At 45.8% G+C, this 27,299-nt stretch overlaps 2 protein-coding genes and 1 non-coding gene across 7 annotated transcripts in view; 2 read left to right on the plus strand and 1 right to left on the minus strand.

Annotated features, from left to right (window-relative positions):
* On the plus strand, positions 1-17,160 carry DDX55 (DEAD-box helicase 55). 4 transcript variants are annotated; one of them, XM_002807156.7, is made up of 14 exons: positions 1-149; positions 3,566-3,616; positions 3,708-3,794; positions 5,354-5,445; positions 5,525-5,587; positions 6,605-6,754; positions 7,438-7,627; positions 10,089-10,171; positions 10,892-11,023; positions 12,138-12,230; positions 13,345-13,459; positions 14,234-14,402; positions 14,663-14,955; positions 15,200-17,160. In XM_002807156.7, exons 1-14 carry the CDS (start codon positions 42-44, stop codon positions 15,374-15,376), a joined length of 1,803 nt encoding a protein of 600 aa, XP_002807202.2. In that variant the 5' UTR covers positions 1-41; the 3' UTR covers positions 15,377-17,160. The 4 variants fall into 4 exon arrangements, with proteins under 4 accessions (XP_002807202.2, XP_009003113.1, XP_035113977.1 ...); XM_009004865.5 differs by lacking the exon at positions 3,566-3,616; XM_035258086.3 differs by lacking the exon at positions 15,200-17,160 and having other exon boundaries at positions 14,679-14,909.
* Positions 12,338-12,468, plus strand: LOC118144686 (small nucleolar RNA SNORA9). The gene has a single exon (XR_004729436.1). It is a non-coding gene; the product is annotated as a small nucleolar RNA SNORA9 (small nucleolar RNA).
* Positions 14,957-27,299, minus strand: part of EIF2B1 (eukaryotic translation initiation factor 2B subunit alpha) — a 14,997-nt gene continuing 2,654 nt past the window's right edge. The window contains exons 3-9 of one of the 2 annotated variants that reach the window (XM_002753141.7): positions 26,798-26,934; positions 26,570-26,686; positions 23,955-24,067; positions 23,105-23,173; positions 21,052-21,127; positions 18,145-18,270; positions 14,957-17,421 (exon numbers count right to left, since the gene is read on the minus strand). In XM_002753141.7, the coding sequence (XP_002753187.4) occupies positions 17,257-17,421; positions 18,145-18,270; positions 21,052-21,127; positions 23,105-23,173; positions 23,955-24,067; positions 26,570-26,686; positions 26,798-26,934 (803 nt within the window). In that variant the 3' untranslated portion in view covers positions 14,957-17,256. Of the gene's footprint in view, positions 17,422-18,066; positions 18,271-21,051; positions 21,128-23,104; positions 23,174-23,954; positions 24,068-26,569; positions 26,687-26,797; positions 26,935-27,299 lie in introns of both variants that reach the window. The other variant, XR_004729165.3, reaches the window with a different exon arrangement.

Genomic DNA, 27,299 nt, shown 5'->3' on the forward strand with positions numbered 1-27,299 from the left:
GCATTCTAGTGGCGGCGACCGAGGCGGCGAAGGAGCCCGCCATGGAGCACGTGACGGAGGGTTCCTGGGAGTCGCTGCCAGTGCCGCTGCACCCACGGGTGCTGGGCGCGCTGCGGGAGCTGGGCTTCCCATACATGACGCCGGTGCAGGTATCGGTTCCTGGGTGGAAATGAGACTAGGAAAGGGGCAGGCACCCGCTGCATCGGATACGCCGGAGGTGATCGGACAGACCCGAGCCCTGGGGCGCTCATGCCTCCAGCTGGGGCTCTTGCCTCGTCTCCAGGCTGCCCAGACTGGCGGGATGCGGAGCTGCTCCGCGAGTGAGCGGGCAGAGGGGCTTCGCCCCACCCCGCCCTCGGGTACTGGGGTCTCAAGCCTTGTTCCCATCCTGGCCCTGCCCTCTGTAGCTGTGAGACCTCAGACAAATGGCTTCAGCTGTCCGAGCCTGGTTCTCATCCTGGACCTGCCCACTGTAGCTGTGAGACCTTAGACAAATGGCTTAATCTCTCCGTGCTTCATTTTCCTTCTCTGTAAAATGACGAAAAAATAACACCTGCCTCATGGGGTTGCTGTCGGGACTAAATAAACCAGTCCGCACACCGTAGGCCCTAAGTGTTACCTGTTGTTATGCATCCAAGTGAAGCGGCCTGACTCCAGTTACGCATTTCTTCAAGAAGTAATTCTTGAGGACCTGCAATGTGTGAGGAACTCTTCTAGGGTCTGGGCAGTTTGCAGTGTTGGCATCTGCTCATAGCCTTACTTTTTAGGGCAGGAGCTAGAGAAGGATAATTTCAGCTGCTGGTTAGTGTTATGAAAGAACTAAGACTGTTGTGACAGTGACACGCGAGGACAGGAAAACTGAGACACGGTGTTATGGAAGGCCCCTCTGAGGAGGTGTCATTGAGCTGGGACCTCAGTGATTGAGAAGGAGCTGGCTCTGGGGTGACTAGGGGCAGATTATTTCAGCAGAGAGAAATGTCAGTGCACAAAAATGCCCTGGGGCGGGCTGCACATGGTTTGGGCAGCAGAAAGGAGGCCTTTGGCTGAACATCAGGGTAGTGTAAGAGATAGATTGTGCAGGGTCTTGTAGGAGCTTGGATTTCATTCTGAATGTAGTGGGAAGCCATCTTATCTAGGAAGCTGTTTAGGAAGGGAAGGGCTGTGATTTCTCTGTTGAGAGTGGCCTTTCTAGGCATGAGATGAGGCCGGCAGGTTCCTTAGGAAGCCACTCTTAGGTAAAAGATGATGGTGGCTCGGAATAGGGTGGCTCGGAGTAGGATATTGAGAAGTTACATTTGGGATAGCTTTAAGGTTGCTAAGGGACTGAAGTGGAGGTTGGGAAAGAGAAGACTCTAGAGGGACCTGAGGTTTTTCTTCTTAGTAGCTAGCTGAATGGTGTTACCATTTCCTGAGAACAGCTAGAGGGTATAACAGGTTTCAGAGGGAAAGTCAAGAGTTCTGGGGTCAAGAGTCAAGTCAAAATTCAGAAAATAGTTTTTTGTTTTAATTTTTTTGAGACAGAGTCTTGCTCTTTTGCCCAGGCTGGAGTGCCGTCTCGGCTCACTGTAATCTTCACCTCCCGGGTTCAAGTGATTCTCCTACCTCAGCCTACCAAGTAGCTGGGATTACAGGCACGTGCTACCATGCCCAGCTAATTTTTGTATTTTTAGTAGAGATGGGGTTTCGCCACGTTGATCAGCCTGGTCTTAAACTCCTGACCTCTGGTGATCCACCTGCCTCGGCCTCCCAAAGTGCTGGGATTACAGGTGTGAGCCACTGCACCTGGCCACAAGCGTTCTTTTTTTAAACACTGAGCTGAACCCAGTGGCACCTGCCTGTAGTACCATTTACTTTGGAGGCTGAGGTGGGAGGATCCCTTGAGCCCAGGAGTTCAAGACCAGCCTGGGCAACATAGGCAGAACCCCATCTCTAAGATTAAAATAAATAAAGGCCGGGCATGGTGGTTTAGGCCTGTAATCCCAGCACTTTTGGACCAAGGCAGGAGGATCACTTGAGACCAGGAGTTCAAGACCAGCCTGGGCAACATAGGGAGGCCCTGTCATCGCAAAAAAATTTAAAATAAATGAAGTCTTGAGTTTGAGATGCCCGTAAGCTTCCAGGGAATGTAGAGGATCTGTCTCCAGCAGGCAGGGCTGGAGATGGAAACCGGGAGTGCTGTGCGCCCTTCCTTGGGAATGTAGTGCAAACAAGACCCAATCTCTGCCCTCAGAGTTCATTGTCTAGACCTGTCATCCACTACGTAGTCACCAGACCCAGGGCTATCCAGTGCCTGAAATTCACTTTGTCCACATCAGAATGTACAGTATCAAATAACACACTGGATTTTGAAGACCTAGTATGAAAAAAGAATGGAAAAATGTTGATTTTTAAATACTGATTAAATATTTTGGATATATTGGGTTAAATAAAATATTAAAATTTATTGCCTCCATTTCTTTTTACTTTTCTTACAATGGTTACTAGAAAATGTAAAATTATTTGTGTGGTTCACATCAGAGTTCTGTTGGACAGCAGGGGCCTGGAGCAGGGTCCTCGCCCTCAGCACTATTGACATTTTATGCTGGAAAATGTTTTGTTCTGGGGTTGTCTGGGCGTTGTAGGCTGTTTAACAACATTACTAGAATCTGTCCACTGGAGCACATCACCTCCCAACCCCGGTTGTATTTTTTAAATTAATTTATTATTATTATTTTTTTAGATAGGGTCTCGCTCTGTTACCCAGGCTGGAGTGCAGTGGCATAGTCACAGCTCACTGCAGCCTCCAGCTCCCTGGGCCTAGGTGATCCTCCTACCTTAGCCTCCTGAGTAACTGAGACCACAGGCATGCACTATCACATCCGCATCATTAAAAACATTTTCTTGTAGAGACAGAGTCTCCCTATGTTGCCCAGGCTGGTCTGGAACTGGGGATCCACCCACCTGGGCCTCCCAAAGTGCTGTGATTATAGATGTGGGCCACCACACCTGGTCCACCCTGGATTTTGACAACCAAAAATGTCTCCATACATGGTCAAATGTTCCCTCGGGGGGTGAGCGGGGAAGATAGAAGTCACTGTGTAGAGAGGCAATTGGAATAGTATTACACCTGCTGTGATACAAGTGAGCTCTGGCCCTGGGGACCTGAATCTGATTGAGGTTTAGCTGTTTCGGTTGCTAAAACCAGGTTTCTTGTAAAGTCTGGAGACATCTACAGTGCTTAAAATGAGAGAGTTTATTGGAATCATCATTCTGTTGTACTAGAACTGGAAGGGGCCTTAAAGCCCAATGTCTGCAATCCCTTCCTGCTTCATAGAGGGGAAGGTAGGAGAGAGAGGACTAGAATTCAGGACTCATGCCTCCCAGCTCAGCTCACTGTCCCCACACGTTCTCCATGTAGACACAGTTGCTGCGTTTTCAACTTCTCTGTGGTGACTTGGTTACTCAGAGTTGCTTTTGTGGTAGGTCCCACTATGACCTTAGCCGCCCATTCTGTTCCTAGGGCTTTGGGTCTCACCTGTGAGTTCATGGCATCCTTTAACCCGTGCTTTGCAATCTCTCCCTTTAGTCTGCAACCATCCCTCTGTTCATGCGAAACAAAGATGTGGCTGCAGAAGCGGTGAGTGCCTCGGGTACGCGCAGCCCGTCCTCGCGTTTTCTCTCAAACGAACTCTGAGGAAGAAAAGGAAACCAAAACTCTCTGTTTGCAGGTCACAGGTAGTGGCAAAACACTCGCTTTTGTCATCCCCATCCTGGAAATTCTCCTGAGAAGAGAAGAGAAGTTAAAAAAGAGTCAGGTGAGGACAGCAAAAGTGGTTTCTTTTCACCTAGTCATCAGAGGGTTCACATTGGGTTAAGCAGCTGGATACAGACTTGAAAAAACAGGCCAGAAGCAGTGGCTCAGCCTATAATCCCAGCACTTTGGGAGGCTGGCTCTGGAGGATCACTGGAGTCCCGGAGTTTGAGACCAGCCTGGGCAACACAGTGAGACCTCATCTCTACAAATATTGAATGAATGAAACTTGAAAAAAGGGCAGTTGGCCAGGTATGGTAACTCACGCCTGTAATCCCAGCACTTTGGGAGCCTGAGGCAGGCAGATCACCAGGTTAGGAGATCGAGACCATCCTGGCCAACATGGTGAAACCCCATCTCTACTAAAAATGTAAAAATTAGCTGGATATGGTGGCACGTGCCTGTAGTCCCAGCTACTCCGGAGGCTGAGGCAGGAGAATTGCTTGAACTCGGGAGGTGGAGGTTGCAGTGAGCCAAGATCACGCCACTGCACTCCAGCCTGGTGACAGAGTGAGACTGTTTCAAAAAAGAAAATACAAATAATCCTGATTTTTTGTGGATTCTGTATTTGTGAACTTACCTGCTCGTTAAAATGTCTAACACCCAGTGGATCTTCGGTGCTTTTGTGGTCACAGGCGTGGCAAAGGTGCCTTTTGTTTTAGTGCTCAGGTATAAACAATGTCCTTTTCATTGTCCATTTAGTGCCATGTTTTTCACCTTTTTTCCCCCTGAGACAGGGTCTTGTTCTGTCACCCAGGCTGGAGTACAGTGGCATGATATCAGTTCACTGCAACCTCCACCTCCCAGGCTCAAGCGATCCTCCTGCCTCAGCCTCCTAAGTAGCTGGGACTACAGGTGTGGACCACCATGTCTGGGTAATTTTTTGTATTTTTTGAGGAGACGGGGATTTGTTATGTTGCCCAGGCTGGTCTCAAACTCCTGTGCTCAAGTGCCTCCCACCTCGGCCTCCCAAAGTGCTGGGATTACAGGTGTGAACCACTGCGCCCAGCCATTTTGCACATTTGTGTGCTTTATGTTGGTGATTTTGCTTTTTGAAATGGCCCTGTGATATAGTACTGAGGTGCAATCTAGTGTTCCCGGGTGCAAGAACGTTATGACATACAGAGAAAATCCACGTGCTAGAGAAGCACAGGCTCGGGTATGAGTTAATGTTCTCATGGCCACGAGTTCAATAGGAATGAATCAACAGTATATATTAAATAGAGTCTTTTGAGCACAAACTTACATAAAATAGGGTTATGTATTGATTAGCTGACAAAAATGTGATGCCCAGAGACCGGCAGGAACCTAACCCTGTGAGCAGTGGTTCAGTGTTCACTAACTCGTGTGCTCAGTGACTTTAAAGAGCATAACTGCAGTGTATAATGACGAGTACCTGCAATTCAGAGTAGTTGATACATGCTCAGAGATGCTGCTGAGAAAGTCCAGGAACTACTGTTTCTCTGGAACTTTCCTTTGTGTGGTGGAGGGTGCAGGGTCTATGAGTTCCTCTCTGGAAGTCCCTTGCACTGCTGACTGTGTCCCTTCCTTCCATGTGGGTAGGTTGGAGCCATAATCATCACCCCCACTCGAGAGCTAGCCATTCAAATAGATGAGGTCCTGTCGCATTTCACGAGGCACTTCCCGCAGTTCAGGTAAACTGGATGCAGTGTCCCTGTTAGCCATGGGCTGTTGTTTTGCTGAACTTAATCAAAGGCTGTTTTCTTCTTGTAGCCAGATTCTTTGGATTGGAGGCAGAAATCCTGGAGAAGATGTTGAGAGGTTTAGGCAACAGGGGTGAGTTTGCTCATGTCTGCTCATTTCTTTGCTTGCTCTTGGCACTGAACCTAGGAATCTATGTGTGATCTCAGCCTAACTGTGGGTCCCCCTTTCAGCAGCCGCCTCCTCCCGCAAAAAGGTGTTTTCTCCAGGCCAGCTTCCCATTGTGCTTTGCTGTCTCCTTCCCATAAGGCCCTGATAAGCACTTCACAAACTCAGGTTCTTACAGATGTCAAGAGAACTACGTCAGGATAAATGAGTGGTCAGGATAGATGTGTGCAGGGCTGGGGGGTGGTGAGAAACTGGCCAACAGCTGCCTGGAATACTCATCTCCAGCTGGTAGTTGCCTGGCAGGACTCTGAGCTCAGTCGTGCCAGATTTTGAATTTTTTAAAAAGAAGATGGAATTCCATATTTGTGTAATCTCCTGATTTTTTAACTGTTGGCATGTAATCTGCATTGGAAAATCACATCTTGTAGGTCAGCCAGTTGGTCGGCGCCACATCTGGCCCTGAGTCTGTAATCTTTACAGAGGATTCTCTAATTCTGTCAACATCCCCATTTTACAGATTAATTACCTGGGGCTGCAGTGTTTGAGTAACTTGTGTAGGTCAGAGGTTGGTAAGCTTTTTCTGTAAAGAAGCAGACGGTAAATGTTTTTGGCTTTTTGGACCGTATGGTTTCCGTCGCAGTTACTCAGCTGCTGTTGTAGTGTGAAGGCAGTGATAGACAACATGTGAATAAATGGGCGTGGTTGTCTGCCGGTAAATACTTAACAACAGGCAGCAGCCCAGGTTTGGTCTGGGAGCTGGAGTTTGCCAGCCTTGCCTGGGTCATAGCCCACAGCCCAGATCGCATGTCCCCGCAGCCCTCACTCTTTCTACCCTGCAGCACTCTTCCACTCTCGTGGCCTTCTTTCTCTTCACTAGGGCATAAATGACTTTGGGGGGGGGGGGGTAGGAAACTTGGTATTTATTAGTCATAACCACATTCCCAAATCCAGAGAGTATGGTAAATGTTAACTTTCTTTCCAAAGTGGGAACATCATTGTGGCCACTCCCGGCCGCTTGGAAGACATGTTCCGAAGGAAGGCAGAAGGCTTGGATCTGGCCAGCTGTGTGCGATCCCTGGATGTCCTGGTGTTGGACGAGGCAGACAGACTTTTGGACATGGGATTTGAGGCAAGGTACTGGGTTGTAGACTTCACTGGCTTGAGTGGGCAGGTGGTACTAATACATAAGAAGAGCAAACTGGAATTTACCACTTTATGAATAGGTATTTTTATTTTTAATTTCACTTTAATTTTATTTTTTGTTTTTTAGAAATAGGATCTTGCACTGTCACCCAGGCTGGAGTGCAGTGACTGATCATGTTCACTGCAGGGTTGCCCTCTTGGGCTCAGGTGATCCTCCTGCTTCCGCCTCCTGAGTAGCCGGGATTACAGGCGCACACCACCATGCCTGGATATTGTTTGTATTTTTTGCAGAGATGGGGTTTTGCCATGTTGCCCAGACTGGTCTCAAACTCCTGGGCTCAAGAGATCCTCCCTCCCAGTCTCCCAAAGTGCTGGGATTATAGGCATGAGCCATCAGACCTGGCAGTTTTATTGTTTTTTAATTAATAGCTTCATATTTATAATTTACATATCATTATAATTGTATGCTAAAATTTGAGAAACCTTGGAAAAATGAAAGTATAAAGAAGAAACAAAAAATCACCTATAATTCTACCTCGCAGTATATCTGACTATAAATCTTTTGATGGCTTCACTTTCCGTCTTTTTGAAAACCTGTTTAGTATCGTGAAGTACTGTGTGTTGATTATGCTGGCAAGTGAGGGGTTAATTTTGAGCTCTCCTCTTTTTATCAGTATCAACACTATCCTGGAGGTGTTGCCAAAGCAGAGGAGAACAGGCCTTTTCTCAGCCACTCAGACGCAGGAAGTGGAGAACTTGGTGAGAGCGGGCCTCCGGAACCCTGTCCGGGTCTCGGTTAAGGAGAAGGGCGTGGCAGCCAGCAGCGTCCAGAAGACCCCCTCCCGCCTGGAAAACTACTACATGGTCAGTGCCTGGGCTTGCGTCTTAGTCAGCAATAATGACCAGTGCTCATTTCATGGAAGTTGTACGAGGAGAATAAATATGAAATATGTGGCACATATGAAATGCTTTTGGGGACAGAGCTAGGACAGATGGTCTGGGTGGTCCTACTCATTGAATGAATAAGTTAAATTGGGCATAAATGTATTGTACGTACAGTTTCTAAGGACAGTATCTTTGAACCTCCAACCTCAAGTGACCAGATGTTTCTATTTCACAGGCCTGGGGTGTGCTGGGTGCAGGCATGATACAGCTCTAGTTCCTGGGCCTGTCAGAACAGCCTGACCCAGAGAAGGGCATAGTTAGATGTGCAGGTGGAACACAGAAAATCAAATGACAGACTCACTCCTAAGGAGACTTTGTGGGTGGAAATGTTCTGCTCTGTAAATGTTGTATATTTTTTACTTGCATCAAATATGTGGAATTTCTAGCAGTGAAGACTAGCTGCTGGCTTCTGTAGTTTCTTCACAAGGAAGTAGATGGGCTTTTGGCAACTTGATTGTTTAGTAATGAGGCCACTCCCCAGCCCCGTTCTGTTCTGTCCCATTGCTGGAATGGGTCACAAGGCACAAGTGCAGAGTGCACAGGCTACAGGGGAGGCACGGAGGAACCCGCAGGCCAGGTCACTGCTAACGGCATATCCACCCACCAGCCTGGGACTGGGGCTTCTCTTTCTCTTTTGCAATCAGCTTTCTCAGGTTGAATATTTCTTCAGGCCTGAGGGGGTAGTTCCTCAGTTCCTGAACATGTCTGTTGTTCAAAATGAAGGAGGCTGGTCTCAAAAGTAGAGTGTTCCTATTGCTGTGGACTGAGGTGGTCAAGGCTGCTCTCCTGTTTGTGTCAGTTTGTAGGCAGATGAAAGGTAGAGTGAGTTTGCAAATGAGAAACTGCACCTAGTGTAACTGGAGAGTGTTGTCGAAATCAGATAGGCTCATCAGAAGTGGGGGCTGTAGTTACCATTGATGTTTCTGACTGAGGCCGGGCTGGATGAAGTAGGAGGCCAGCTCGGTGCATCAGGTAGGCATAGGGAAGTGTGGAGAGTGTGGGCGCTAGAGCAGAACTGCCTGCTGCAGATCTTGGCTTTGTCCCCTTCTAAATTAACCGATGAACTTACAGGACCTCACTTGTCAAATGGAGGCCACAGTAGTATACAGCTTCATAGGGTTGTTGGAGGGTTAATTAATCCATGCAGAAATGTCCATGATAATGCCTGGTACTTAGTAAGTTGGGTTGAGCATGGCTGACGTGAAATTCCAAAATCCAAAATGCCCCAAAATCTGGAGCTTTTTAAGTGCCAACATGATGCTCAAAGGAAATGCTCATTGGAGCATCAGGATTTCAGATTTCCAGATTAGGGATGCCCAGCTGGTACGTATAGTGCAGTTATTCCGAAGTCTGAAAACATTCAAAAGCCAAACACTTCGGTCCCAAGGGCCTTGGATGAGGGATAGTGGTACTCATGTTAGCTTTGGAAACCCACTGTGTCTGCTGTTGCGTTCTGTTATTTTGCATTTAGAGGTGGCTGAGTACATGAGAAAAAAATTCCAAACTGGGGATTTGGTTTGGGCAAAAATAGGATGAATGCATTCAGGTAAATTTAATGTCTCTAATTTGGGAGTTTGAATGGAGGACTTGATTGCACTATGAAGAAAAGTAGTGGGGTCTGTGTCCATGGAGGCCTTTTAAATAATTATGTTGCTTTCTGGAAATTCTTATTCAACTTAAAGCAATGACTTCTGAACTTGGCATCAGAATTTCCTGGGTAAACGTTTTCTTTTTAAACTCTGAAATAATATGGATTCTTGCTGTTAAAAAACTACCTGAGACTGCATTAAAAAAAAAAAAAAAAAAGAAAATGAAAAAATAATATGGATTCTTAGGTCCAATCTCAGACCTGCTGAATCAGAATCTGTATGTCATACCCAAGAATCTGCATTTAAAAAAAAAAATTTATTTCATATCCTTTGGCCACGAATGGTGGCTCGTGCCTGTAATTCCAGTACTTTAGAGCTGAGGTGGAGGATTGCCTGAGGCCAGGCCGGGAGTTCAAGGCTGTCTGGGCAACATATTCAGACTCTGTCTCTTAAAAAAAAAAAAAAAGTAAAATAAGTAAATAAAAATCTGCCCTGGAGCTGGTGTGACAGCTGGCGTGGAGATTGGGATTGGGAGTTGGGAACTGCTGCCTGTGGGATGACTGTGTTTCTCTGAGCCGTGTGACTTTGTGACAATCAAATTAACTTTTACAGGCAGCAGCACATGTCGATGTTTATTCTGAGCCAGGTAGACCAATCAACATTCTGACTAAATTCTGTCCTATCCAGAGAGGAAATGGCATTCCTTAAAATTGAACGCTGAAACTGAAACTAGCCATGGGGATTATTACTGCCAAATAAGTTTTTTATTAATTTCCATGTTTACTTTATAGGTATGCAAGGCAGATGAGAAATTTAATCAGCTGGTCCATTTCCTTCGCAATCATAAGCAGGAGAAACACCTGGTCTTCTTCAGGTACTCCTCTGGTCTCTGTGGCCGCGGCATCAGGGATTCAGCCAGAATGTGCAGCTGCATGTGGCCTTTGGGTTTTGGATTTCATCTAGCATGGTTCTCTCAGGAATGTTTTTTTCTGCAAATAACTGAAAACCCAACTTTTGTGGTTTGTGGCTTTATTTTTCTCCTGTAAAAAGAAGTCCAAAGGCAGGCAGTTTCTCACGTGGGTTTCATATGTCAGTCATGTCAAGGTCAGTGTTGTGATTGGTCTCTTCCTACGTGTCACGTCATGGATTCTAGATGACCAATATTACACCTTGTCATGTCTGTGCTGAAGAAAGATAAGGCAGGGAAAGGCAGAGGGGGCATATGGTAGTGTTAGCTATATCCATGCCTTTTAAACGTTTTCTTTTTAAACTCTGAAATAATATGGATTCTTGCTGTTAAAAAACTACCTGAGACTGCATTAAAAAAAAAAAAAGAAAATGAAAAAATAATATGGATTCTTAGGTCCAATCTCAGACCTCTTCATTCCCCTAGGGAGGGCTCGGGATGATTCTCACTGCCTTTCTCCTCTTCATTCCCCTAGGGATGATGCTCACTGCCATTCTCCTCTTCATTCCCCTAGGGAGGGCTCAGAGTTAGGTTGCCTCTACTGCAGCTGTTGCTCACTGTTCCCCTCTCCCAGTTGTAGAAGGACGAAGGTGGTCAATGCCTCTAAGCCCTCTGTCCCTCTTGCAGCACCTGTGCCTGTGTGGAATACTATGGGAAGGCTCTGGAGGCGCTGGTGAAGGGTGTGAAGATTATGTGCATTCATGGAAAGATGAAATACAAACGCAATAAGATCTTCATGGAGTTCCGCAAATTGCAAAGGTAGGTGGGCTTCACTGGACGGAGCAGCTCTCCTGTCACAGGGTGCTCTTTCAGGTCCCCAAACGCCTCATTCTCCCTTAGCTTGTGCTGCCCGCATGTGTTGTTTTTCCTGTCTTCCTCTCTAATGTGGTTATCATCTCTCTCTAAACCCAGAACCTCCATTGCTCTGTTCTAATCCCTTTGTCTTTTGCTGTGTCACTTTCCTAGTTACTGAACTCCCGCGCTAGATGGCAACCGCCACAACACGGGGTCCCTGTATATTGTCTTCACTCCCAGACTGCCCTGTGCCTGGCCCAGGGAAGGTCAAGCAGCAAGGAGCAATCCATTTGTCCTGTTGGGATGGAAACTGTCTGGCTTATCAGGCTTGTGACTACACAGTAGGGAACTTGTGGTCTTTCAGTGACAAGAACTTGTTTCTGTTTGTGCTTACAAATCATACTTTTCTGTTTTTCTTAATCATTGAACATCTGGCTACATTAAAAGTCCGCTTTTGGGCAAAGTGATACACCTGACTGCTGGGCTGCAGTCCTGGAGTGAAGTGTCTGTTGTTTTCCAGATGGCTACAAACGATTAGACCCATATAGTTTTGGTTTTCAAATGTTTATGTTCTAATTTTTAAAATCCCTTTGCTGTCTCTTACCTCCAATTTATATTGGAACTTGTGAAGTCCTAGAGATTTGTAGGAGGAAGAAAAAAATCAAAATATTACCTTAAGTATTTGCTTCTCCCAGCACTTTGGGAGGCCGAGGCAGGTGGATCATGAGGTCAAGAGATAGAGACCACCCTGGCCAACATGGTGAAACCCCAGCTCTACTAAAAATACAAAAATTAGCTGGGCATGGTGGTGTGTGCCTGTAGTCCCAGCTACTCGGGAGGCTGAGGCAGGAGAATTGCTTGAACCCAGGGGGCGGAGGTTGCAGTGAGCCAAGATCATACCACTGCACTCCAGCCTGGCACCTGGCGATGGAGCGAGACTGTGTCTCAAAAAAAAAAGTATTTGCTTCTGTAAGAAGCTCCAGAACCTGTGTGTCACTGTCATCGAGATCAGTGGGCTGTTTGATGGTGATGAAGATGGTGACCTCCTTACTCAGAATGCCGTTTTCTCATTTTCTAGTGGGATTTTAGTGTGCACTGATGTGATGGCCCGGGGAATCGATATTCCTGAAGTCAACTGGGTTTTGCAGTATGACCCTCCCAGCAGTGCAAGGTATGGTATGAGGCTGCCACCTGCTCTCTGTTGAGGAATTTAGCCTAATAAAGTAGGAATCCTGAAGAAGATAAACAGATAATGATGCTCATTGAAACATTATTTTATAGTAAGCCTCCAGCATGCGTGGGTCTGCAGTGACCCTGTGCATTCCTATAGCGCTTGCCAGAACAGGTTTGAAATGGTTTGAGGCCTTGCCCTGCTCCATGTAGAGCAAGGTCAGAAATTTCAGGCAGTGAGAGGAAACAACACATTTTTCGAGGCTGGGCATGGTGACTCATGTCTGTAATTCCAGCACTTTGGGAGGCCTAGGCTGGTGAATCGCTTGAGCCAAGGAGTTCACCAGCCTGGACAACATGGCAAAACCCCATCTCTACAAAAAATATATAAAGATTACCAGGCGTGTGCACCTGTAGTCCCAGCTACTGAAGTGGGAGAATTGCTGAAGTGTGGGAGGCAGAGGTTGCAATGGATTGTACCACTGCACTCCAGCCTGGGCAACAGTGTGAGATGCTGTCTTAAAAATGCATTAACCCATTTATAGTAAAAGTGATACTGTATTGTGTATTGGCAGCAATTAAAAATATTTTCAAATATTACCAGTTCTTGAAGAAACTAGAATGTCTAGAAAATAGAATATTTAAATGAAAAACAGCAATAATGTAACGCCACATGTGAAAATTACAATTACTTTTTCTAAAGTCAGCATATATTCCTAATATATGCTTCCAAGCATAGGGAAATGCCTATAAACCCCCAAGTGTTAATGATTACCTCTGAGACTATTGGTCATTTTTATTTTATTCTTTATATTCTTCATTGTTTCCCAGATTTTCCCCTGGGGCCAATGTCCTACCTGTGTGATTAGAGGGAAAGATCTAAGTTTTACTTAGAGTTCACATTGAATGTTTCTTACAGAATCGTATCTGTCTGCAATGCTGGTTTAATTGCCAGTTCTTCTGTTTCTCACACTAGTAAGTGGCTAAGTCCACCCTGAGCTGTGGAGTCTCGAGGCTCCCCATAGCATTTTAGCAATATCAGCCCTGTGGCTGGAGCTGGAGCTCTGCTCAGCCACCATCAACTGGGCACCCATTTCCACCCTGTGTTCTCACAGCGCCTTCGTGCATCGCTGCGGTCGCACGGCCCGCATTGGCCACAGGGGCAGCGCTCTGGTGTTCCTCCTGCCTATGGAAGAGTCATACATCAATTTCCTTGCAATTAACCAAAAAGTAAGCTGTCTTCCCTTTTCAGATAGAATATCTAGTAACGGGGTAGCTAGAAAAGTTCTCTGGCACATGATCAGCAATTGAAATTACGAATTGTGAATTCAATGGGGCTGGGCTGCTGGTGGCAGTGCAGGGCCCTGGTGGGCTTTAAGGCTGTGGAGGCACCTTGGTCATGGAGTGACCAAGCCTGCTGTGCGGTAGCAGGCTCTGCTGGGCCCAGGCAAGGCTTACCTCTTGTGAACAGAGACCCAGTGTTGCCATACTTTGCTATCAGATTAGGATTGTCATGTGAAATCGGATTTTTTAATTTTCTTTTTTTTTTTTTTTGAGACAGAGTCTCACTCTGTTGCCAGACGCCAGGCTGGAGTATAGTGGCGTGATCTGGGCTCACTGCAAACTCCGCCTCCTGAGTAGCTGGGACTATAGGTGCACGCCACCACACCCAGCTAATTTTTTGTATTTTTAGTAGAGATTGGGTTTTACCATGTTGGCCAGGATGGTCTCTCTCTCTTGAGCCCGTGATCCACCTGCCTCGGCCTCCCAAAGTGCTGGGATTACAGGTGTGAGCCACTGTGCCAGGCCTAAATTTTCTTTTAAAATTTTAACATACTTTTCAGAGCAAGTGAAATATTTGGTTTGGATTTGGGATTCAGACCTCTGATTTAAGATTAAAAGGAATTGTTTTGCTTTTGGTTTTATTGGTCGTGACGGGGGATCCCGGGGGATGAGGGGATACCAGCCACGGAAGGTGAAGGTGAGAATGTGGTGTGTGTGTAGTGCCCCCTGCAGGAGATGAAGCTCCAGAAAAACACAGTGGACCTTCTGCCAAAACTCAAGTCCATGGCCCTGGCCGACAGAGCTGTGTTTGAAAAGGGCATGAAAGCTTTTGTGTCGTATGTCCAGGCTTATGCAAAGCATGAATGCAACCTGATTTTCAGATTAAAGGGTAAGTTGGACTTTTTCTATGTCTTCACCTTAACTGTGGTGGTCTTACAAGTATGAGATTGCTTTGTCTTGTAAAAGGAAGTGTTCCCAGGTTTTGAGGAGACACAGAATAAACTGGCTACTAGCTGCTGCATATTCCTTTTAACTTTGTAAAAATTAATTATTTTCATTTCATTAAAATGAATGCATTAAACCCTTTGGTTAGCAAAAAATTATAAGCCGTTATTGATTGTGCTAACTCTGATCTTCTGATTGAATTAGATCTTGATTTTGCCAGCCTTGCTCGAGGTTTTGCCCTGTTGAGGATGCCCAAGATGCCGGAATTGCGAGGAAAGCAATTTCCAGATTTTGTGCCTGTGGACATTAATACAGACACTATTCCATTTAAAGATAAAATCAGAGAAAAGCAGAGGCAGAAACTCCTGAAGCAGCAAAGAAAAGAGAAAACAGAAAATGATAAGAGGAGAAAATTCATAAAAAATAAAGCTTGGTCGAAGCAGAAGGCCAAAAAAGAAAAGAAGAAAAAAATGAATGAGAAAAGGAAAAGGGAAGAGGTAAAGTTTATACTTTTACTTACATGTCAACTTAGAATCTTGAACAAGTATTACTGTAGTATATCTTTAAATAGGAATTGCGTGGGCCTCTCAGATTTTTGTTACATTGGTGACTAGGATTGGGAATTGCCTCTGTTTGCAGGAGCCAGTCTGAGAGCTTACAGTTCTCCAGTTAAAACTGCTGGTTTCACTGGAACACTACTGCTGAAAAGTTCAGTACTTTATTGGTTTCTTCTGCACTTAGGGTTCTGATACTGAAGATGAGGACATGGAAGAACTTCTCAGTGACACAAGACTCTTGAAAAAACTTAAAAAAGGCAAAATAACTGAAGAAGAATTTGAGAAGAGCTTGTTGACAACTGGCAAAAGAACAATCAAGATGGCAGATTTAGGGATCTCAGATTTGGAAGATGACAGCTGATTCCAGTGCCACAGATGAACCCACAAAGGCATAGCGATGCCTTAACTTGGTGGATGGCTCCAGTTTGCTTTCGGTGGAAATCAAAACTTCAGGAGGCATCTGAGAAGAATCACATGTCTGAAAGCCGTCCTTTCAGACTAGAGGGAAATGAGGGATTTCACAATTGTGAATATTTTACTAAAAACCGTCTGGTCTTGGCCAAATGTGGTGGCTCTTGCCTGTAATCACAGCACTTTGGCAGGCAGATCACTTGAGCCCAGGAGTTCAAGACCAGCCTGGGCAACACAGTGAGACCCTCTCATTAAAAACAATAAAACAAAACAATTACAGTCTTGAAATAGTCTAACAAAAGAAAATGCAAAATTATTTGAGTATAAATAGAAGTCAATATTTATCATGATGGGTCACACAGATATATATGCACATTAATAAATATATATGAGCTTTTTCTGAGGCAATTATTTATTTATTTATTTTTTTTTTGAGACAGAGTTTCGCTCTTGTTACCCAGGCTGGAGTGCAATGGCGCGATCTCGGCTCACCGCAACCTTCGCCTCCTGGGTTCAGGCAATTCTCCTGCCTCAGCCTCCTGAGTAGCTGGGATTACAGGCACGCGCCGCCATGCCCAGCTAATTTTTTGTATTTTTAATAGAGACGGGGTTTCACCTTGTTGACCAGGATGGTCTCAATCTCTTGACCTCGTGATCCACCCACCTCGACCTCCCAAAGTGCTGGGATTACAGGCTTGAGCCACCGCGCCCGGCCTTATTTATTTATTTTTAAACATAAAGATACTAAAGTATACTTGACTTTTGGTTTTCAAAACCATTCCTTAGTATCTTCAGGCGCCTGACCTCCCTGAATGTCCTTGGCCCTGGGCTTCAGTTATCCTTTGATGCCCTGAAAAGGTGGCTAATGTGCTGTGGTTTTTCTGTGTTAAGAATAGTCCCAGTATTGTTTTATTGGTGAATAGCTGAAAAACAGGAATTAAGTCATATTCCAGGAAGGAAAATTAGTTTTTGTGCCTTCTGTTGCATAAATGGCATCCTTTTGATTGCCTGTCCAGAGTGTGTAAATGTAGCTGCAGTGTCTTCCCCCAGATGGCCTGGGGTCAGCTTGCAGTATTGACAGAACACCACATCAAAGTCTCGCAGAGTTTATTTGAAAAGATACTGAGTTTGTTTCCAAGTATAATTTTGAAAAGCTGTTTAGGATCCAAACATTTAAACATCTCTTCCACACACAGAATTTCTGTTTACAAATATTCCAGAAAGCATTTTCGTAAGTGGTGAGCCATGCGGCGTACCCCGGCCAAATGTGGCTTCAGACTTCCTCGTGTTCTCTTGGTACAGTTTTTGCCGTTTGGCTTGATCCCGTTGAGGAACGTGCTCACCACTGGAAGCCAGACGCAGATTCGGCAGGTGTTTCTTGCCGCTTACAAGGCACCACGTGTAACATGTCCTGACCAGCCGCTGGTCATTTGTTGCAGAGGGGTGTGGCTGCCTTTTGGCCTACATCTCGAGTGCTTTTGGCCAATCATGCGAATGCAGGGGAGGATGAAGAGAGGTGGACTTGGGTTCATCTTTCATCAGTTAAGTAGCCAATAATCTAACTTGTATTTCTGGAAACTGAAAATGAAAGTTTCTAGAAAGCGTAAGAACAATTCAGGTTGGGTTTTGGAATAACGGACACATTCTTAGATGGAAATGCAATGAGTAAGAAAGGTTCTCCAAGATGGATGATTGATTTTAAGTCCTCAGTCCATAAAACTTCCTTAAAACACATCTCTGTTTTGGCCTTGCTCATTTGGGGTGTCAAGCAGCTACTCACCCTGCCTCAACTACACATAAGCTACACCTTGGCAGCAAAGGGCCCCCAGGTTACAGATAGAGTTTGATGAGCTCATCGCTGACAGCTGAGGGTGTCAGCACACCCAGGTCGGTAAACAGCAGGGTGATTAAGGAAGGGGCAGTGTAGTCGACCCACGGATGCTCCTCTTTAAGGTCTTGTCCAGTCTGTGCGACCTTGAGAGTATCTGCCTTATACTGAGGAGATAAGAAGTACACATTAGTCGGTGCTGAATATCCAGGGCTCCAAACTCGTGGGGCCCTGGCATGAGTGAACACTGTGCTACTTCCTGACACTGCTCTCTGAAGAGAGAGGAGGGCAGAGTTCGGCCCATAAGCCAAATCATGACGATGTGCTTGTCAAGAGCTATGGTGTAACAAACTTAAATCATGTGTCCCCTCATTCTCATGCTGGATTAGCTTCTCTAGACCTCTCAAGGTAAGATGGAGAGTCACTAGAGAGCTTGTGGTGTGCCAGGCACTGTGGTAAGATTATCTTACAATCCTCAGAACCCTGTCAGATACTACGATGCCATTTTACAGACAAGGAAACAGGCTCAGAGGTCGCAATGAAAGGATACCCTAAAAAATAATAATAAATTTAAAAAAAAAGAAAGGACTTGCCCAAGCCACACAGTTTATAGCTTGAGGCAACGAGAGCTGAGCTGAGTTGAGCCCAAAGCTGGGACTTACCCACCAGCTTCCTGGCTTCCTCTCTACCCATCTCTGATGCTACTTAAGAGACTGAAAGACCAAAATTCTAGGGACAAATGTGTGAGCCCACCCACCAATTTATCTTTGTATTCCAAGTGTTGGGGAAAATAGCAGAAGTGAAAAAATTACCGGAAATTCTTAGGACTGCAATTTTCCAAAGGTTCCAGTTTAGACTTTAGTACCCCTTCAAATATGGAAAACTCTTGCCTTAAACTTATCTGGGACATCTTGCTGGTTTAGTGGAAAGAGCCGGACAAACTTGAAACTTTCTGCAACCACGTAGAAAGGTTTGTTCTGTGCTTTGGCACACACGGCCATCTGGTTGGTTCCAATCTGGGAAGGCAGAAAGTGGAACGGATGAGCTCTAGAGTGCTTTTGAAATAGAAGCCACAGAAAAGCAGGCCAGGAAGAGCAGCGCATGCCTCTATCCCAGCATTTCAGGACGTTGAGGTGGGAGGATCACTTGAGACCAAGAGTTCAGGACCAGCCTGGCCAACACAGTGAGACCTCGTTTCTATTACAATAAATGAACAATTTAAAAACAGCAATAGAAAGTTATGTATATACACAACATATGTAATTCTGACCTTGGAATCAAAGAGGACCTTAAAATAATAAATGTTTCTCCAAGGATATTAAAATAGCCACTAGATACATGACAAAATCCTCAACACCATTAGCTCCTTAGGGCAACGTAATACAGTGAGAGATCACTTCCCACCTTCTAGAATAACTGTAATTTTAAAAAGAGGCTGGGTGCAGTGGCTCAAATTCCAGAACTTTGGGAGGCCAAGGTGGGTAGATCAGCTGAGGTCAGCAGTTCGAGACCAGCCTGGCCAACATTGTGAAACCCCATCTCTACTACAAATCCAAAAATTAGCTGAGCATGGGGGCACGTGCCTGTAACCCCAGCTACTCAGGAGGCTGAGGCAGGAGAATTGCTTAAACCCGGGAGGTGGAGGTTGCAGTGAGCCAAGATTGTGCCACTGCACTCCAGCCTAGGCAACAAGAGTGAAACTCCATCTCAAAAAATAAAAAAAAAAAGGACAAGTGTTGACAAGGATGTAGAGAAACTGGAACCTCTGTGCTTTGCTGGTGGGAACGTAAAGTAGTACAGCTGCTCTGGAAAATCATTAGTTTCTCAAAAAGTTAAATATGCAGTTACCATGTGACTCAAGACTCTGCTTGCAGACCTCTGCCTCCAAGGTTCAAGTGGTTCTCCTGCCTCAGCCTCCCAAGTAGTTGGGATTACAGGTGCTCACCATCATGCCCGGTAATTTTTTGGGTTTTTTTTTGCTTTTTTTTTGAGACAGAGTCTCACACTCTGTTGCCAGACTGGAGTGCAGTGGCGTGATCTCCACTCACTGCAACCTTTGCCTCCTGGGTTCAAGTGATTCTTCTGTCTCAGCCTCCTGACTAGATGGATCTACAGGTGTGTGCCACTACGCCCGGCTAATATTTTTTGTATTTTTAATAGAGATGGGATTTCACCATATTGGCCAGGATGGTCTCAATCTCTTGACCTTGTGATCTGCCTGCCTCGGCCTCCCAAAGTGCTGTGATTACAAGCGTGAGTCACTGCACCCGGCATTTTTTTTTGTATTTTTAGTAGACAGGGTTTCACCTTGTTGGCCAGGCTGGTCTCAAACTTCTGATCTCAGGTGATCCACCTGCCTCAGCCTCCCAAAGTGCTGGGATTACAGGCGTAAGCCACCATGCCTTGTTATATATGTTTTAACTAAAAAAAGCTTTCATGAAACCTATCTAAATTAAACAATGGTTAAAGAAATTGTAATCAAATATTGAGGTCGTGTGCTCAATTACAATGAAAACAAATGACGGGCTGGCCATGGTGGCTTACGCCTGTAATCCTAGCACTGTGGGAAGTGCAAGGATTGCTTCAGGCTAGGAGTTCAAGACTACAGTCAGCTATCACCACTCTACTACACTACACTGCACTCTAGCCTGGGCAACAGAGTGAACTTGTCTCTATTTATAAATATATGTATTGGCCGGGCATGGTGCTTCACACCTGTAATCCCAGCACTTTGGGAGGCTGAGGTAGGCAGATCATGAGGTTAGGAGTTCAAGACCAGCCTGGCCAACATAGTGAAATCCCATCCCTACTAAAAGTACAAAACATTAGCTGGGCATGGTGGTGGATGCCTATAATCCCAGTTATTTGGGAGCTGAGGTAGGAAAATAACTTGAACCCTGGAGGTGAAGATTGCAGTGAGCAGAGGTCGTGCCAGTGTACTTCAGGCTGGGTGACAGTGCAGGACTCTGTCTGAAAAAATATATAATAAAAATAAATATCCAGGAGACGGAGGTTGCGGTGAGCCGAGATCGTGCCATTGCACTCCAGCCTGGGTAACAAGAGTGAAACTCCGTCTCAAATAAATAAATAAACAAATAAAAATATATGTTATATATTATATTTACATATATTTATATATACTTTACATATGAATGTTTTAAATGTAAAACACTCGTGTATCTGTTCTGTGTACACATGTGCAAACATAAATATACATACACATAAAGGATAACAAATGTGAACAAGAAACAGACAAACCCAATTCCAATTCAAACCCATTCTGTGTAAATACGAATAAAGCTTTTTTTTTCTGAGACACGTCTCACCATCGTCCAGGCTGGAGTGCAGCAGTGTGATCATAACGCTGCGACCTCAAATTCCTGGGCTCAAGTGATTCTCCTGCCTCGGCTTCCTGAGCAGCTGGAACTACAGGCAAGCACTACCATGTCCAGCTAATTTTTCTAATTTTTTGTAGACAGGGTTTCACTATGTTGCCTAGGCTGCTCTTGAACTCAAAGCCTCAAGTTATCTTCCCACCGTGGCCTCTCAGATTGCTGGGATTAACAGGTATGAGCCATCACACCTGACTAAATCACATTGTCTTCATTTATGTAGATCAATCTAAAAAAAAGAAAAATCTGACCAAAATTGGACTGACCACTGCAATGGCTTATGGGAACTGGGCAACAACTCAGTGCTCTGATGAAGTCCTGAAGGAACAACACTGCCGTGGGTCCTCAGTCAGCAAGACACCGTCAAGCCTTGAGTAGGGAACTAGGGAGAACTGACGCTCTTACCTTGTTAATAATTCCTCCGTTTTCAACGACTCCTTCAGCACCAACTATGACAAGATCTGCCTTCTCCATGATGTAGCTAAGGGAGAAAAAAAAGCTTTTCATGCTTTATTGTCTCGGCACTAGTGAGTAGCATCGTCATCTGGAAAGGTCAATATTCCATTTCTATCAAGGTAATTTCCTCCATAACTACGTGCTTTTTTTTTTTAAGCCTGGGTTTCACCATGTTGGACAGGCTGGTTTCGAATCCTGACCTCAAGTGATCCACCCACCTTGGCCTCCCAAAGTGCTGGGATTACAGGCGTGAGCCACCGTGCCCAGCACCTGTTTTTTAAAGAGCACTTAACACGGGATGATCAACCCCTGGCATTGTTACCAGGGGCATTTTTTTGACCCTACAATGAGACACAGACTTCACACTGCTGCCCGGCGCGTACACACGTTCATGTGTGTAACTGAAGCACGAATGTCCTGACACAGCAGTCATCCTTCCAAGTGTGCTGTCCCCTACTTTCTGTTCTACTTCAGTACAAGCCAAACACATTTTTTTCTCAAGACGGAGTCTTGCTCTGTTGCCCAGGTTGGAGTACAATGGCACGACCTCGGCTCACTGCAACCTCCGCCTCCTGTTCAAGCGATTCTCTTGCCTCAGCCCCCTGAGTAGCTGGGATTATAGGCGTGTGCCTTCATGCATGGCTAATTTTTTTGTATTTTTAGTAGAGACAGGTTTCACCATGTTGGCCAGGCTGATCTCAAGCTCCTGACCTCATGATCCACTCACCTGGGCTTCCCAAAGTGCTGGGATTACAGGTGTGAGCCACTGTGCCCAGCCCCAAACAAAATTTAAAAAATTTGATGTGATCTGAAATTGGACGAAAGTGTTACACAATTTTAAAATCTTTCCTTTTTTTTTTTTTTGAGACAGGGTCTCACTCTTTGCCCAGGCTAGAGTGCAGCAGCATGATCTCAGCCCAAACCTACCTCCTGGGCTCAAGTGATCCTCCCATTTCAGCCTCCCAGGTAGCTGGGACCAGAGGCACTCACCACCATGCCCAGCTAATTTTGAAATTTTTTTGTAGAGATGGGGTTTTGCCATATTGCCCAGGCTGGTCTCTAACTCCTGGACTCTGGCAATCCACCTGCCTCAGGTATGAGCCACTGTGCCCAGCCTTAAGAATCTTTCTGGTAGGATGAAGGCCGATTTACTTTTTAAAATGAGCAATTAGTAGAATTCCTTGAAATGCTTACTTTTGAACACATTCCTAATTTCCTTAAACATCTATCTTGTTTTCATTCCAAGAGATCAGGACCCTTGTTTTCTCTTGTGAAATACACTGACAAACCCAGGAACACGTGACCTTGGTTGGGACAGAAGTTGCATCTTCTAGGTGAGACAAAGCATCCCAGCATGCCACCGAGGACAGTCAGGTCCTCAGAGAAATAGAGGGCCGTGATGATCCTCTGCGGATCCTAACTGACCTTTGTACTTTGCTCTTAAAATGCACTCACACTGGCCAGGCGTGATGGCTCATGCCTGTAATCCCAATACTTTGGCAGGCTGAGGCGGGCAGATCAGCTGAGGTCAGGAGTTCAAGACCAGCCTGGCCAACATGGTGAAACCCCACCTCTACTAAAAATACAAAAAAATTAGCCAGGCATGGTGGTGTGTAATCCCAGCTACTCGGGAGGCTGAAGCAGAAGAATCACTTGAACCTGGAAGGCAGAGGCTGCAGTGAGCCAAGATCACACCACTGCACTCCAGCCTGGGCAACAGAGCAAAACTGTCACAAACAAACAAACAAAAACACCCTTATAGCCATAAAGCTATAGACACAATTCCCACTGTCTCCAACATCCTACAGCTAGCTCTGTCTTCTGTGTATGCGATCATAACCTCCTAACAAGCTTGCTCGTTTAGGGCAGCTATTAATTAAGAAGCAGGATGCTACCTGGTGTGGTTTTATGAATGGGACTCCAACTTTCAATCTGAAAACCCTGCTGTGAGCCAGTGTGGGGTGGGGAAGGTTGATTATGGCTGGGGAAGATGGGCACTCACCCGACAGCAGCATCCAGCACCACAGTGACAGGGACGTTGAGGTGGCAGAGGGCTTTGGCCATTTTCTTACTGAAGATGACATTTTGAGAACGTTAGAAAGAGTATAAGACAGTCCCACAGTGATGTATGATGATGAGTCACTTAATGTGGACAGTGGATGTTTGCTTGAAACTCACATTAATACCAATGCGTTAAGGGGCAGATCCCAAGACTTTGGACTAAGGAAAGAATTTGGGTTCTTTAGGAAGTTTTGCTTTTATTATCATCTAGAGAGATAGAGACATGAGTCCTATTCCTTGATAAAAATTTTTCATCCGCTGGGCGCAGTAGCTCAAGCCTGTAATCCCAACACTTTGGGAGGCCAAGGCAGGTGGATCACGAGGTCAAGAGATCAAGACCATCCTGGTCAACATGGTGAAGCCCCATCTCTACTAAAAATACAAAAAATTAGCTGGGCATGGTGGCGCGTGCCTGTAGTCCCAGCTACTCAGGAGGCTGAGGCAGGAAAATTGCCTGAACCCAGGAGGCGGAGGTTGCAGTGAGCCGAGATTGCGCCATTGCACTCCAGTCTGGGTAACAAGAGTGAAACTCCATCTCAAAAAAAAAAAAAAAAAATCATCAATACAATCTCGGCTCTTCCATGGATTTAACTACTTAAGTGAAACTCCTAGATCCTGTACTGGGACCTGCTGCAAATTCAGCGATTTTTCTTCCAGAGGCAGGAAACCAAAGGCAATGCTGACTGCTGGCAAGTTGGGGGCACATTCTGCTCTGTTCCTGTTGTACTTTAATCTGCAGTTTGCTCTGTAAAATGATGGCTGGGCACATAACTGAAAAGAAAGGTACTTGCCCTGACAAATCAGGCTGGGACTCTGTGACATATACACTGAATCGCTTCTTGGCTGCCACGGCTGCTTCCAGGACTCTCAGGACCACTCTGGAGTAGGCGTGAGTCAATATTCTCTGTGGACCGAGAAAGCTTTGTCAAAGGGGCAGGCTCCTTGGTGTTCACCCACACCCTCTGCACTGCGGCGCGTTCCTGACACCCCAGGCATCTCCGTACACTCTCTCACAAATCAACCACAATCAAAAAGGAGACCTGACAGTAGAGTTTCCATCCCATTTGCAAGCTGAAACCATTTCTGCCAGGTCTCACATCCCATAGCAGGTGTAGAAATGGAACTCCCAAGCAGTGTTACCCATGGGATACAAGAGCCTGGATAGCCGAAGGCTCCATGAGGTTCCCTTGGGTTGGTTTGCCTATTTCTAAGACATGGTTTGCACACGCAGGCCTACAGGGACCAGGTAGGTAGCAGAAGTCACTGCAGTAGGTTGGGTGGGGCCAGCAGCAAAGTGAAAAGGCTACGGAAGGCTGGATGTGGTGGCTCACACCTGTAATCTCAGCATTTTGGGAGGCCAAGGTGGGAGGATTGCTTGAGCCCAGGAGTTCAAAACCAGTCAACTTGCCTTGCCCTTGCCAAGGGCAACTTGACAAGATGGAATCTCTACAAAAAATAACAAAAATTAGCTGGATGCAGTGGCACGTGCCTATAGTCCCAGCTATTTGGGAGGCTGAGCTGGGAGGACCACTCAAGCCTGGGACGTTGAGTCTGCAGTGAGCTGTAATTGTGCCAGTGCACTCCAGTCTGGACAACAGAGACCCTGTCTCAAAAAGAAAAGGCTACAGAGACCCAGGACTCCTCAGCTCCAGCTGTTGTGTCATGTGGTCCCACAACCGCTAGACCAGGTGATGGTTTTGCTTAGAGGGGCCAAAAATCCAATTTTGAAATGACGGCTAATTTATTTGAATTGATAAACACGGCTTGGGGTAAACACACCTATCTGTGGGGTGGATGCAACACGTAGACACTTACACATAACCTCTTTTCTTTTTTCCACTATGACTAGCTAATTTATTTTATTTTTTGTAGAGACAGGGCCTCTACATGTTGCTCAGGCTAGTGCTGAATTCCTGGCCTCAAGCGAACCTCCGGCTGGGATTACAGACATAAGCCACCACAGTGGACCCATAACCTCTTTTTTTTTTTTTTGGTGAGATAGGATCTCACTCCAGTAGCCCAGGCTGGAGTGCGCTGGTATGATGTCAGCTCACTGCAGTCTCAACTTCCCAGGTACAGGTGATTCTCCCAGCTCAGCCTCCGAAGTAGCTGGGACCACAGGAGCACACCACCATTCCTGGCTAATTGTTTATATTTTTAGTAGAGATGGGGTTTCGCCATGTTGCACAGGCTGGTCTTGAACTCCTGGACTCAAGCAATCCGCCCATCTTGGCTTTCCAAAATGCTGGAATTACAGGCATGAGCAACCATGCCCAGCCTCCATGACCTCCTTTCTAAGGAAGATTGTGGAAGGTGGAGTAAGACAAGATGGCAGACCCAGCTCTCTAGCTTCCTTCTGGGCTGAGGCCCAGATACAGTGAATCCAAATCTGCATTTAATAAGACCCCAACCAATTCCTCTGCATGTTCAAATCTGAGCAGCTCTGCTGTAAATTGTCTAAATCAGTCCCGAGTAGGCAACTGTAGGTAAAGAACACACATACCACACACACTACACTAGAGCAAACGAAAATCCACACAATTCTGACGCCACAGCAGGTCTGTGGAAGGAGAAGGCCCCAGCAAGCAGCAATCACGACCTTGCCTCCACTTGCCCAAAAGAGGCTTTGTTTGCAACTGGCTTTTGTACAAGTTTCACTCACACCTATTATGCCTTTAATAGCATACTTCAAAGGATGGGAAGGGGCCAATAAAATGAAGGACAAAATTTAAGAGTCAAGATGCAAGTAAATGATTTTATGGTCGGGGAGGCCTAGGTGGCAAAAGGAAGTGTGCTGGCGGGAGGCGCATATGAAAGTCCGATCACCCCTGTGCTGGGAGACTGGCTCAGCTCGTACCTCCTGTCTGGCAGCTTCACATCTCTGTAATAGCATCTAAAATGAAGGTAAAAAGATAAATCTCCCTCAATCTCCCCCTATTGCTAACCTTCACTAAGAAAGTCCTCAGTGTTGACCAGTGACAAGAGCTGTTCTGTGTTGATTTCAGATTTACTACACAGACAATCATAAAACTACTTCTTTGGTAAAACACTGTATTAAATCAAGAATCACACATGCTGTCCCACTGTCCCTCTCTGCCTGTTTACAATGACAACCGTCTTCTAATAACGAGATCTACATTCACGCAGCCCTTACTATGTGCCAGGCACAGTACCAAGCCCTCACACCCCTTGCCCCTTACACGTCCTGCCTCATTTAATTCTGACAACAACCCTGGGAGGTAGGTACTACGGTCACCCTTATTTCACAGAAGAAAACTGTGCAGAGAGGTTAAGTAACTCGTCCAAGGCTACACAGCAAGTGAGTGGCAGAGCCAGGATTTCACCCCAGGCAGTGTGGCTCAAAGCCCTTGCTCCTCATTACCACGCACGATGGTTATCCACTCACCGCCCCGTCTTTGATGAAAGTGTGGCACAGATCTGCAATTTTGTTTCTTGACAGTGATATTCTCCTGAGAAAAAGTTCTCCCCGCTCAATCATGATCTTTTTACATTTGGAGTAATCCTAGGAAGAAAAGAGCACACTGAGGGGGCAGGGAAGACCCAGGTAATGCTGAGAATGTCTGTCAGTAAACAGAGAAGTAGAAAGGTAACCCCAGGGAGAACAGGGGCTTACGGAGTATTCCAGGGAGGTAAGGCTGATGAAGCGAAGGAAGAGCTCCCCGCCAGAAGACACTGCCACGGAGGAGTCCACACCACACAGGGTTTCTATGGCACTGGTAAGATTCGCCCTCAGGCCCTGGATTGTCTCCCCTGGAATGATCAACAAGGAATGTGATGTTCATGTTCAGGACCACAGCCCAAACTGGGTCTGCAACTCATTCATTCACTCAGTGAATATTTGCTGGGTACATACTATATACCAGGCACTGTTCTAGATGCTAAGGATACATCAGTGAGCAAGACAGGCAGGGTTCTGCTCTGTTGGAGTTTTTATTCTAATAGAGGAAGTGGACAGTAAACAAGCACACGTAGAAATCAAGCCAGGTGCAGTGGCTCACACCTGTAATCCTCAGCCTTTAGGAGGCTGAAGCAGGAGGATTGCTTGAGGCCAAGTGTTCAAGACTAGCCTTGGCAACATAGTGAGAGCTTGTTTCTACAAAAATTTTATAAATCGG

Source organism: Callithrix jacchus, chromosome 9 (genome assembly GCF_049354715.1).
Source record: "Callithrix jacchus isolate 240 chromosome 9, calJac240_pri, whole genome shotgun sequence".
Classification (NCBI taxonomy): Eukaryota; Metazoa; Chordata; class Mammalia; order Primates; family Cebidae; genus Callithrix; species Callithrix jacchus.